The sequence below is a fragment of the Talpa occidentalis genome, unplaced genomic scaffold (genome assembly GCF_014898055.3).
Source record: "Talpa occidentalis isolate TD23 unplaced genomic scaffold, MPIMG_talOcc4v2.1 talOcc4.6, whole genome shotgun sequence".
Taxonomy (NCBI): domain Eukaryota; kingdom Metazoa; phylum Chordata; class Mammalia; order Eulipotyphla; family Talpidae; genus Talpa; species Talpa occidentalis.
In genome coordinates this window covers 93,074,210-93,088,101 of record NW_023604972.1, presented here as the reverse complement: position 1 = coordinate 93,088,101, position 13,892 = coordinate 93,074,210, and the positions used below count along the sequence as shown (strand labels likewise).

At 37.2% G+C, this 13,892-nt stretch overlaps 1 protein-coding gene across 1 annotated transcript in view; it reads right to left on the bottom strand.

Moving 5' to 3' along the window:
- SCAMP1 (secretory carrier membrane protein 1) overlaps positions 1 to 13,892 on the bottom strand; it is a 103,791-nt gene that overhangs the window by 41,932 nt on the left and 47,967 nt on the right. The window contains exons 3-4 of the mRNA XM_037530678.2: positions 1,143 to 1,241; positions 151 to 259 (exon numbers count right to left, since the gene is read on the bottom strand). Coding sequence (XP_037386575.1) covers positions 151 to 259; positions 1,143 to 1,241 — 208 coding nt within the window. The remainder of the gene's footprint in view (positions 1 to 150; positions 260 to 1,142; positions 1,242 to 13,892) is intronic.

Sequence of the window (13,892 nt, the reverse complement as noted above, 5' to 3'; positions counted from 1 at the left end):
TTAAATAAAAAAATCTGCTGCATCTGATCTTCACGCTAGGAAAGAAAAACAGGCAAGGTTTTATCTGCAAATCAAACAACCTAGACATAGGGAAGGTTTAATTTAAAGTGTTTAAAAGCTATTTTTAATTCTAAATTCACTGGATACTACCATGCTGACTGAGGTTTTGCATTTCTCGTTCTCGACGATCTAACTCTGCTGCTTTTCTTTCTAGTTCTTCCTGGCGCTTAAGAAGTTCAGCTTGTGCCAAGGCATGTTCCTAAAAGAAAAGCAAGAGACTGTTAGAAGTATAAAATACTGTAACACTGGTATACTATCTCCTACTTCTCTATTATGCTAGGAACCAAATTCAAATTCTCTTGCAAAACAGAGGAATTCACTCAAGATTACAGTTTCAAAAAATATTATGGAGAGATCTGTCCCATTTTGGTCCTTTGGTTACAAAAGCCCTCCATGGTAGTGAAAGTAGTCAGTAAGAGTAGTCAGAGTCCTAAGGTAATTGAGCTTATGAAACTAAGGTGGCTACTAGACTGACTAATGGAAATGGAGAACAGAGAACAGATGAGGAAAATGACAAATAAAGGAAAGGGCAACTGAGTTGGTTCTTATGAATTGGGCTAAATGATAATAAGATTCCCAATGTAAAATTAATATCTCATATTTTATAAAATATGAGCTGAAAAAAAATGAGATGACTAAGAAATTTTGATTTGTAACTTTTTTATGTAATTCCAGGCATTCTATTCATCTCTTTTAAAATTATTTCATATTTTTTACCAATTTCTATTTCTTTCCACTCTTCTTAGCCATAGTGCTCTCCCAATAAAATATGTATGATTCGGTTATTATTGTAGTATTGTTAATTAAAAAGTGAGACCAAAAACAATAACTATTTCACTACCCAAATGGTATACCAAGATGATATATGAATTCTGAAATGCCTAATAATGGAGTAAAAAATGATGTAAGCTAAAAAATTAGATGAGTACATACAGGGTTGACAAGCTACCTGACAAGACTCAAAAATAAGTTAAAAATTAAACAACAGGAATGCAACTGTATAAAAATTATTTTGCTCTCAACGCAAATGTTATTGATATTCTAATTTCCAACATGAATTTACACATGTGACATGGACTAACCTTTGCAATCTGTGTATAAGCTGGATGTTCCTCTGTTGGTTTCATTATTGCTGGTTGTGTATTGGGTACATTAGGCATTTTCACATTGCCAGGTGGAGGCTAGGAAGATTAAGAAAAAAATAACTTACATTAATCATAGAGATCCAACTTTAACTTATTTCAGAGGATAATCAATGAAAAACAAAATGCTAAGAACTACTCTCCTCTCCCACCTCCTCATAGTCATGTGTCACAAAGAGCTATTATACTCTCCATTTCCACTTTCTCAAACACATTCATCTCTCCATGTGGATGCTACCTCTAACACCACACCACACACCACTCTCCTCCCGGATAATGTAAAAAGCAAACAAAAAACTGTAAATATTTTTAGAAAAATAGGTAACAAACTGAAGAACGTACACCAAGTTTAGATGTCAATTCTTTCCACTTAAGAAATCTACATGCCAGTGCCCTAAAAGGTAAATAGGAGAATTTTTTAAAGAACCTCAATAATATCCTTTAAAAAGAGTAAGAGGGGAAAGGCTTAGGTAGACGGAAAATAAACTGCATAACCTCCACTCTGTCAGTAAGGATCAGCAGTATTTGAAATCAGCTGTAAAGCTTAAAAAAAAAGGGGGGGGGAGTTCATCAAAAGGGAATTGGCTGAATTATTGTATATCATAATACAACCATCAAAAGGAATGAGGCAGAGCTATAAAAGAATGCCTTTTTAAATACTAAATGAAATACGGCCTGATGGCACAACCAGTTAAGATGCAACCTAAGAAGCTGTCCACAGCCTCTGCGACATAAGTTCGATCCCCAGCCAGGGAGCTACCCACATGACACAGCAAAAATCTCCTGACTCACCCACTGCTCCCCTCAGCAGTGTACTTCGGTCAATCTGCCTTTCTGCTCCCCACTCTGTCTCTGATGAATCCTCTCACCCCCCACACCTCTGGCCTGTACCCCAGCTCTTGTATGCATAAATAAATAAATCTTAAAAATAAATACTAAATGAAATAAAGCAAACTATAGAATGACAATTTTTTTCCTTTCCTTTATAAAAACAAATTGTACATGCCCCAAAAAATATCTGGAAGAATTCAGCAAACTAATATAAGAGGAATTTGTACTTAGTGCTTCATTAATTTCACTATCATTTGCCTTCTCCCCACAATATACTACTTTTTAAGTTAAAAAAATGCTTTTGAATTTCCCTTTCACATGGCCTTAAAGGAAGTAAAAGGGAAAACTAAATAACATGTCTCTGAACAACCACTGAGTCAGTAAGGAAATGAAACAAAAATAAAGGCTAATGGCCTCCCCGGTGGCGCAGCAGTTGAGTGCTGGGTTGCGAAACTGCCCACAGCCTCTGCAGCACCGGTTCGATCCCCGGCTGCTCCCTGGCCACTGGGCGAGGGTCCCACATGACGCACAGACCTCTCCTGCCGCCCACTGCTCCCCTCAGCAGTGTACTTCCTCACTCTCTCTGTTCTACTCTCCGCTCTGGTGAATTCTCTCACCCTCCCGCACCTCTGACTGTACCCAGTGCTTGTATAAATAAATAAATAATCTTTAAAAAAAAATAATAAAGGCTATGCCCATATTAAAAAAGGACCAGAAACAACAAGTGTTGCCAAAGATGTAGAGAAAAAGAACCCTTTATACCATTAGTGGGAATGTAAACTGGTCCAGCCCCAATGAAAAGCAGTGTGAAATATCCTCAAAAGTGTAGAAATAGATCTGCCATATAACCCAGTAATTCCAATCCTAGGTATCAACCCAAAGAACACAAAAACACTAATTCAAAAGGAAACCTACACTACTATTTTTATTGCATCACTGTTTACAATAGCTAAGATATGGAAACAACCTAAGAGCCCCAAAACAGATGAATTGATCAAAAAGCTTTGGTATATATACACAATGGAATACTACTCAGTAATCAAAAAAGATAAACTCATGCCATTCACAGCAACATGGATGGAGCTGAAAGGGATTATCCTAAGTAAAACAAATTAGAAGGAAAAAGATAAATATCAGATGATTTCACTTATTTGTGGAATATATATGGAGAAACAAAACAAAAGGTTAGAGAAAGACAAAACTTGCAAACTGACCATAGATCTGAGGCATTTAGTAAGGGAGAGGGGTCAAAACAGGGGCGGAAAGAATACAAGGGACTAGGGTGATGGCTCATGGGTAATGTAATGGTGGGAGAACTAAAGGGACTACACCTGAAAAGAAAAACCAATTACTGTGCCAAAAATGAACAATGTAACAAATTTAAAATTTTAAAAAATGAAGTATTAAGGATGTTTAAGCTAGTTTACAGCTAGTAATGTGACACACTGAGGTTATAGTTGCTTGTGGAATGGGAATGATAAATGCTGGAGAAGTGCAAATTTCTAACAGCACTGATATTAATCTGATAACTATTATCCTGATAATCTTCCAATTTGTAGACATTAGCTAGATCTTTTTTTAAAGATTTATTTATTTATACAAGCACTGGGTATAGTCAGAAGCACAGGAGGGTGAGAGAATTCACCAGAGCCAGAGCGGGGAACAGAACAGGCAGACCGACAAAATACACTGCTGAGGGGAGCAGCGGGCGCGGCAGGAGAGGTCTGCGCACCATGTGGGACCCTCGCCAGCGTCCGGGGATCAAACTGGCGCTGCAGAGGCTGTGGGCAGCTTCAGAGCCCAGCGCTCAACCGCTGCACCACCAGCCACCAGGAGAGGCCCTAGCTAGATCTTTATCCAACTCTGGGACCATCTATTTTCTTCAGGCACAACATACTTGATTAGTCATCTCAAGAGTAGTATTACTCAACATAATTATTAAAGACCCATTCTGATGGTGGCTCCTAATTCTTTTTCAACTTTTCACTTCTGCACATTTAAGAAAATAAAACAACTTGTATTTTGCAACCACATCTACAGAGACCCCTTCATACATATTACCTAAAAATACTGCAACAAATTTTATCTAAACAATATTGTAGATAAATGACTAAGCTGACAGGATATTCTTGGGGACCAGAACGTAGGAAAATTGTAAACCCAAGTAAAGAAAGATCCTTGATCCCAGACCATTCCCAAAGGCCAGTAGGGTATAATAGCGGAAAACAAAACTTAGGACCTGGTACAAAGTAAAATCAATCTGAGATCTCCATATCTAAGATCGTATTTCCAAGCTGAGATCATCTTTCTATGAAGTCAAGTCCCTAAAAAGGAGTATTTTCTATTTGGTTAAGGGGGAAAAAGCAGCTTCACAAAAAGAAACAGTAGTAATATGTGCCTGTCTTGCCCTGGACTCTGGACAAAAAAAAAAAAAAAAAAAAAAGGAAAAATTAAAGAGAAATCTCTCCTTGAGAATGTCTGATCATAAATCTACCAATTTGCAAACTTGGGTCTACTAGAATTCACATTATCCATAGAACAAAAAAAAAAAAAAAAAGCTGAAAATTTAATTTCATGGGATCATGGGATCTCAGATTGTTAGCGACCTCAAACACCTGGTAAAAATAGAGGAACACACATTAAAGCCAAGCTTTAAAGAACTTTCACAGATAAAGCTCCAGGTAACTTTGGCACATGATTTAAACACAGATGAAAACAAGCCACCATCAGGAAAGGTCCAGAGACACATGTATAATCTACAAAGTAAGACCTGAGTTTTTGGAATGATCAAATACAAAATATAAAATATTTATTTTTAATAAAAGAGGTAATAAGAGTATGACTAAGCAACAAGAGACTATTAGAATTGACCAAACATTGTCTTAAAATGACACAAGTGGAACTTCTAATAGAACTGAAGAAACATCTTATAATGATCCAAATGGAATTTCTAGAAATGAAAACTCGAATTGATATTATAAATTTAATAAACAGCAGACTACACAAGGACGAAGTGTAATTCGGGAAATGTAAGTGGGTCTAAAGAAACTGTACCTAAGACAGAAGTGAGGTTAAAGTAAAATATGAGAGGTTACAGTAAAATATGAGAGGTTAAAAAAATGACAATAGAGTGAGAAGGTCTAACAAACATGAGTTCCAGAGGAAGAGAACAGAGAGAATGAGGGAAAATTCAAGCAGGATAACAGATAAATAGTCTTAAAAATATTATAAGGAATAATCCAAGATGTCACAAATTCATGAGGACACTAACATTAGATTTAAAAAGCCAACCCTAAGCAGTGTTTTAAAAAAATTAATAACTAGAAACATCACAGAAAAAGGGTAATCCCTAAAAACAAGGGCTCTTAAAAATAGCAAGAGGAAAAAATACATGCTACTAGCACAAAGGAATGAAAATAGAATCAATAGCTGACTCCGAACAATGGAAGACCAAGTAGAATATGCCAAACTGACACAGAGGACTACATTGAGACGTCTTGCTTTAGACCTCTACATCAAGTGAGATTAGCTTTTGAGAACCAAGATGAAATAATGATAAATATTGAAATAGTGAATAGACCCTCACTAAAGGAACTTCCTTTTTAGGACTAGGAAAAAATGCTACCAGAAGGAAAATCTGAAATGCAAGAAATCTATCCAGACACTTCTGAGGTATATGATCTTCATTTACACTCATCAATATCCAGATATAGAAAGAACGTTAAACTATTTGTAGGGAAGAAAAGGAACAGAACACTTAACTATAAGTGTAGGTACTAATGTAAGATAAGCTCTTCTCCTGACGACCCTGAAACTGACACTGATCTGGCAGCACCTGGGAAAACCCTAAGCTACTGAGAAAAGCAGACAGAGACGAAAAAATCTGAGACAAGCCAGGAGGATAGTAGGAAAGCAAGTTTGGGAACAGAATCAAAAACATACTCTAGCAGAGTAAAGTTAAATACCCTTCTCCCATTATCAATAAAATTTAACAAATTTGGAATAGGCTGTTATTTTAAAATCTCTCTCTGGAAGTTGAGTTATAATTCTTTTATATTCCAACGCAAATTACCTCTCTACATTTGCCGGCTCTGCTTAGTTTTGGAAAACTCAACATGGACCAATAAACAAAAATTAAGGAAAATATACCTTGGCTCAGTAAAATTAGGAACATTATTACAATCATGGTAATATAATGGTGGGTATACTGTTCTATAATATTAGCCCTCTGCAGTAGAAATTCCAAAGATGTTTCATTATTAAAAGACTATTCAAGATCTTTTTAAGGTATAGGAGGCCCACAAGCTGTCTTTCTCAGACATAAACAAACATTCTCCTTCCTGGTTTTCTTCTATTTTCTAAATGCCGATACAAGAAAAATTCTCTTTTTCTTGCTATTACTCTTCCATCAGTGAATCAAGAATTCCTAAGTATTCTCAAGTTCCAAAGCAGTGTATTCACAGATCTCCTCCATCAGAAACTGCAGTTGCTTATTGAAAAATGTGACTCTGGGTCCCACTGTGGACATACTCAGAAACTCAAGGGTAAGGATAAGGGATATGCATTTTTAAGAAGCTCATATTAGTACACTCCCCAGGGTGATTCTTAGACTCTGAAATTTGAGAACTTCCCTCTAAGGCAACTGGTTCTATAAAGCACAGCTGTATTATTTTACCTAAAAGAGATACTGCCAAAAGAAACCTGAACCTTTTTGTAGCTTTCACGGACTTAATCAGTCTCTGATTAAGCAGACAAGAACTAAGGCCATACTTAACACAGACTCTGTTGTTACTAAGAGCAGTGAAAATTATACATACAATGTCCAGTCAGGACAAATAATAATTTTTATAAAAGGGGGAAGGAGGTACATTATAGGAGGGATGAAGGGATGGGAGTTTCCAAGTAGAGAAAGGCACAAAAAGGAACAGAAACAAGACCTCTCCACACACACACACACCCCCAAAGGTGCACTGATCAACAACCATTTGTCACAGCTACAGAAATTAGCATATATTAATAAGCAAAACAGGTAATGATCCCTAATCCCTCACAGAGCTTACTTCCTAGCAATGGTAGATAAACCATACATATTTTTAAAACTACATTATGGAGTATCTTAGAAGCAATAAATTCTATGAAGAAAAAAAAAACAGGGTAAAGGAGTTGTGGGAAAAAAAAGTGAGAGGGAATAATTTTACAAGGTGCTTAGGAAGTTAATATCAGAGCAAAGATTTTATGGAAAGCCTTGTAGGTCTGGGAGAAAAACATCTCAGCAGAAGCAATAGGCAGTGCACCTTTAGGAGAAATGCATGGCATATATGAGGAAGATCAGTGTGTTGGATGTGAATACATGTGGATGAAAATACAGGAAATAAAGAATAGAGACATTAGGGACCAGATTATAGGCTATTTTTACGACTTTAAGCTTTACTCAAGAAAATTAAAAGTAAATTTAGGCAAAGACTGAAATGTTAGTAACTTTTTATTTTTTATAATTTTATTTTATAATTCTTACATCATTTTTCAGTTTTACACAATGTATGCATTTTCATTTTGGTTATATTCCCCATACAGTTCCGCCCCCCCTTATTTTGACCCTAATCCCAGCTCTCCTACCGCCCCCCACCCCATAGTGTGTCTCTGGTTTATCGTTGCTTGCTGATTTTGATTTTTGCTTTGTTATAATTAGTCTTTTTCCTGGCCCCTTATTTAGGTTTTCTAGATTACTGCTATTAGAGAGACCATCCAGTATATTTTTTTTTTCTTCTGGCTTATTTTGCTGAGCATGATCCCTCCCAGCTCCATCCATATTGCTGCAAATTGCATATCTTTTTTGATTGCTGAGTAATATTCCATTGTGTCTATATACCACATCTTCTTGATCCAGTCATCTATTTTTGGGCATTTAGGTTGTTTCCATAGCTTAGCTATTGTAAATAGTGCAGCTATAAACATAAGGGTATAGGTGCCTGTTTGAATTAATGTTTCTGTGTCCTTTGGGTAAATACCTAGGAGTGGAATTGCTGGGTCATACAGAAGCTCTATTTATACTAGGTTGAGGAATCTCCATACAGCTTTCCATAATGGTTGGACCATTTTGCACTCCCACTAGCAGCACAGGAGAGTTCCTTTTTCTCCACATCCTCGCCAACATTTGTTGCCGCTAGTTTTTTTTTTAAATGTGCCATTCTCACTGGTGTAAGATGGTATCTCATTGTACTTTTGATTTGCATTTACCTAATTACAAGTGATGTTGAACATTTTTTCATATGCCTGTTGGCCATTTGCATTTCCTCTTTGGAGAAGTTTCTTTTTAGCTCTTCTGCCCATTTTTTGATTGTGTTATTTTCTTTGCTTTTGTTGAGTCTCATCAGCTCTTTGTAGATTTTTGTGATCAGCCTTTTATCATTAGTGTTGTGTGCAAAAATTTTCTCCCAGTTGGTGGGGTTTCTCTTTGTTTTGGTTATTGTCTCTTTTGCTGTGCAGAAGCTCTTTAATTTGTTGTTGTCCCAGCTGTTTATCTTTGCCTTCACAATTACTGCTTTGGTGATGTGTCTGTAAAGATGTTTTTGAGGTATATGTCATTAAGTGTTTCGCCTATATTTCCTTCAATATATTTTATGGTTTTGGGTTTATGTCTAGTTCTTTAATGCATTTTGAGTTGGTTTTTGTGCATGGTGTGAGGTAGTAGTCAAGCTTCATTCTTTTGCATGTAGCAACCCAATTTTCCCAGCACCATTAATTGAACAAACTTTCTTTGCTCCATTGCATATTCTTTGCTCCTTTGTCAAAGATTAGTTGACTATAAAGCTGTGGGTTTATTTCTGGATTTTCTATTCGGTTTCATTGGCCCATGTGTCTGTTTTTGTTCCAATACCATGCAGTTTTGATTATTATGGCTTTATAGTATAGTTTGAAGTCTGGGAGAGTGATGCCTCCATTCCCTTCTATTTTTTTTTTCCATGAGAGCTTTGGCTATTTCGGGTTTTTGGTGGCTCCATATGAATTTCATCAGTATTTGTTCTATTTCTTTGAAGAATGTCATTGAAATTTTTATTGAAATAGCATTGAAACTGTAAATTGCTTTTGGTAGGATGGCCATTTTGATAATGTTAATTCTTCCAATCCATGAGCAGGGGATGTCTTTCTATTTTTTTGTGTCTTCTTCTATTTCTTTCAACAGTGTTTTATAGTTTTCTTTGTATAGGTCCTTCACCTCTTTTGTTAGGTTTATTTCCAGTATTTGATTTTTTTTTTTGTTTCTATAATAAAAGGGATGGTTTTCTTGATTTCTTCTTCAGATTGTTTATGTATAGGAAGGCTACTGATTTTTGTGTGTTGATTTCGTATCCTGCCACTTTACTAAACTGATTAGTTTTTCTGTGGAGTTTTTGGGGTTCTCTTTGTATATTATCATCTGCAAATAGTGATAGTTTGACTTCTTCCTTGCCTAGTTGGATTCCTTGTATGTCTTTCTCCTGCCTTATTGCTCTGGCCAGGACTTCCAGTATTATATTGAAAAGCAGTGGTGAGAGCAGACATCCTTGTCTTGTTCCAAATCTTAATGGAAATGCTTTCAGCTTTTCACCATTGAGAATGATATTGGCTGTGGGCTTGTCATATATGGCCTTTATGATGTTGAGGTATGTTCCTTGTATCCCAAGAATTTCAAGGGCCTTTACCATAAATGGGTGTTGTACTTTGTCAAAAGCATTCTCAGCATCTATTGATATTATCATATGGTTTTTATATTTCTTGTTGTTGATGTATTGGATTACACTGATTGATTTTCAGATGTTGAACCATCCTTGTGTCCCTGGAATAAATCCTACTTGGTCATGGTGAATTATCTTATGGATGCATTACTAAATTCTGATAGCTAAAATTTTATTGAGGATTTTTACATCAGTGTTCATTTGAGAGACTGGCCTGTAGTTTTCTTTTTTTGTGTTGTCCTTGTTCGGTTTTGGTATTAGTGTAATGTCGGCTTCATAGAACGTGTTTGGTATTATTCCTTCCTTCTCAATTTTTAGAAAGATTTTGTGAAGGATAGGCACTAATTCATTTCTGAATGTTTGGTAGAATTCATTTGTAAATCCATCTGGTCCTGAGCTTTTGTTTTGGGGAGGGTTTTGATTACCATTTCAATTTCACTACTTGTAATTGGTCTGCTTAGGTGTTCTATGTCTTCTTTGTGTAGCTTTGGGTGATTGTAGAGTTGAAGGAATTTGCCCATCTCTTCTAGATTGTTGAGCTTGTTTGCATATAACTAACTGTCCATAGTAGTGTCTGATTATTCTTTTGATTTCTGCTGTGTCTTTGTGATTTCTCCTCTTTCATTTGTGATCCTATTTGTGCTTGCTCCCATTTTTCCTTTGTGAGCCTGGCCAGGGGTTTGTCTATTTTATTTACTTTTTCGAAGAACCAACTTTTGGTTTCATTGATCTTTTGGATTTTTTTTTTTTTAGTTTTGATTTCATTTATTTCTGCTTTGATTTTTATTCTTTCTTTTCTTCTACTGGTTTTAGGGTTTTTTTGTTCTTTTTCTAGTTCTTTAAGCTGTAAGATTAGGTTGTTTGAGTTCTTTCTTGTTTCTTGATGTGAGTTTGTATTGCTATATATTTTCCTCTTATTGCTGCTTTTGCTATATCCCATACATTTAGGAAACTGGTGTCCTCCTTGTCATTCAACTCAAAGTATTTTTTTAACTTCTTCTTTGATCTCCTCATTAGTCCAGTGGTCTTCCAGTAGTGTGGGTTTCAATCTCCATGAGGTAGGAGAGTTCCTTGCCTTCTTTTTATGGTTTATTTCTAGTTTGATGCCTTCACGGTCCTCATGGAGAAGATGGTTGGTATGATTTCAATCTTGGTGTATCTGTTGATGTTTGTCTTGCATCCCAGTATGTGATCGATCCTGGAGAATGATCCATGTGCGCGTGAGAAAAATGTGTACTCAGATTTTTTGAGGTTTAGTGTTCTACAGCTGTCTGTTAAGCCCATGAGCTCTAGATCCTTATTTAGAGCTTTAGTGTCCTTACTTATTTTTTGTCTCGTTGATCTATCCATTGTTGATAGTGGTGTGTTGAAGTCTCCTACTACAAATACGTTTTCTCTGATGGCTGTTTTCAGAGATGGTAATAGTTGTCTGATATATTTTGGTGCTCCTTCATTTGGCGAGTATATGTTAATGAGTGTTATTTCCTCTTGAAGTATTGTCCCCTTGATCATAATGTAGAGACCATCTGGGTCTCTTTTTACCTTTTTGAGTTTGAAATCTGTTTTATCTGATATAAGTATAGTTGTTCCTGCCTTCTTTTTTGGTCCATTTGCTTGTAGGATTGTTTTCCATCCTTTTACTTTGTCTATTATTATCTTTTGTAGCTAAGTGAGTTTCCTGAAGACAGCAAAAGGTGGGCTTTGTTTCTTAATCCAGCCTGCAACTGTGTCTTTTTATTGCAGAGTTTAGTCCATTTACATTTAGAATTAATATTGATATGTTAGCATATGTATTTGCCATTTTGTCTGTCTTTTCTCAGTTTTTTTTTAATAATTTTTATTTATTTATTTATTTATTTGGTCTTTTTTCATTCTTATTCATCCCTCTGTTGGTTCTGGCTTTAGGACTCCTTGTAGTATTTTTTTGGAGTGGGGGTTTAGTTGTAATGAAATTCTGGAGTTTCTGTTTGTCTGGGAAGGTCCTATTTTTTCTTCGTAGAGGAAGAAAAGCTTTGCAGGATAGAGTATTCTTGGTTGGCATTTGTTGTCATATAGTCTGTTGACTATGTCCCTCCACTCTCTCCTTGCCTGCAGTGTTTCTTCGGAGAAGTGTGATGTCTGCCTGATTGGTTTTCCTTCATATGTGATCTGTTTCTTCCTCTTGTCAGCTTCATTATTTTTCCCTTGTCTTAGATTCTTGGGAGCTTTACTATTACGTCTTTCTGTATTTTTCCTTTCATCATGGAAGTTTGGTGTTCTTGTTTCTTGTATGTCTATTTTCAGCTCCTTCTTCATGTTTGGGAAGTTCTCTTCAATTATTTCCTTGAATATTTTCTCTATTCCTATGTCTCTCTCCTCTCCTTCTGGGATTCCTGTAACTCTTCTATTTCCTCTCCTCATGGAGTCAGATAGTTCCCGAAGTCTTTCTTCATTCTTTTTATTCGTACTTCTCTTTCCTTTTCTGTTTTGGTTCTTTTTATTTCTGTGTCTTCGAGAGTACTTATTCATTCTTCCATTTTGTCTATTCTGCTATCACTGCTTTTCCCAGAGTTCTTTAGCTCCTCCATTAATCCTCTCATCTCCTGCATTTCTTTCACTTCCCTCTTCAGGGACTCAGTTTCATGCTTCTGATTCTTGATTATTTTCCCCTTATCATTGTTTTCCCTTATGACTTCTGTCAGTTTTTTAATCATGGCAATTTCAAATTCTCTTTCTGGAAGGGTCAGAAGTTCTTCCAAGTCACTGATGTTGCAATCTGATGGGTGATTTTCATTTTGTGGTGTGTCTTTTCCAAGGACTTGCTTGGTTGCTTGTAGTTTTTCCTTCTCCCTGCTGCTTGTTTTCTAATTTGTCCTATGCACGTTGGCACACTGTGTCGCTGATACTGGCCAGCATCTTTTTGGTGTGCTCTTTCTGGGATGTCGGAAACTGGTGGTCCAATCGAGTCAAATATTGTTTTGCCAGAAGTCCAGTAGGGCAGTGCTACTATGAATATGTTAATGGTCACTGTCACAGAATATCTGCGCTGTATTTGTTTGACTCCCAAGGTATGTCTTGAGGTCCCACAGACTGCACTGGACGTGGGGTGGCTGGATTGCTCGCTGGGCTCCAAATTGCTGGATCCCCCCTCTGGGCTCAAACTCCCTGCCAGGCAGGGCCTGGCTTGTGGGGGCCTTCAGCTCACCTCTGGCTGCGGGGGCAGTCCTCTCCCAGTTCCAAGCAGTCTTGGTTGAAGGAAAGGTCCCTATCCTAAAATGGCGAGTCAGAAGCGCACTTCCCTATGCCGGAGGTCTGCCCCAGCGGCCAGCCCGATCCCCCTCTGGGCTCCAACAACTGGTGGCCAGACAGGGCCTGGTGTGTGGGGGCCTGCAGCTCACCTCTGGCTGTGGGGGCAGCCCTCCCCCAGTTCCAAGCAGTCTCAGTTGAAGGAAAGATCCCTACTCTAAAATGGCGAGTCTGCAGAGCACTTCGCTGCACCCGCAGTCTCGAAATGTTAATAACTTTTTTTTTTTTAAGATTTATTTATTTATGCAAGCACTGGGTACAGTCAGAAGTGCAGGAGGGTAAGAGAATTCATCAGAGCCAGAGCAGAGAGCAGAACAGGCAGACTGACGAAGTACACTGCTGAGGGGAGCAGCGGGCGGCAGGAGAGGTCTGCGCGCCGTTAATAACTTTTTAAAGGGTCCATTCAGGTTACTTAACTATAGCAAAGGTGGAATGACAGAATTATTCAGAAAACTACCACTTCTATAATGCAGCTCAAGTTGTATTGTCTATAGAAGTAAGGGGTGAGGTCTGGACATATTTTTAAGAAAGATACAACAGGATTATCTGACAGAATGAGATATAAGAAAATGGAAACAATGAAATACCACTACGATTTTGGCCTTAAACTACTAGTAGGACAGAAATGAGAAAAACTGAAAGTGAGCAGGTTTAGGAGGAGGGAGACCATTTCAGTTTCCAGTAAGTTTAATTTATAATTTATAGTGCACAGGCAGACATGCCTGATAGGCAAGTGAATATATGTATGTGTTCAGAACAAGGGCTGTGTGCTGAAGATATATATTTGGGAGTCATCTGCATTTAGCTGGTACTTAAAAGTAGTAAGACTGGGTGAAATCATCATTTGAGTGAACAGAGA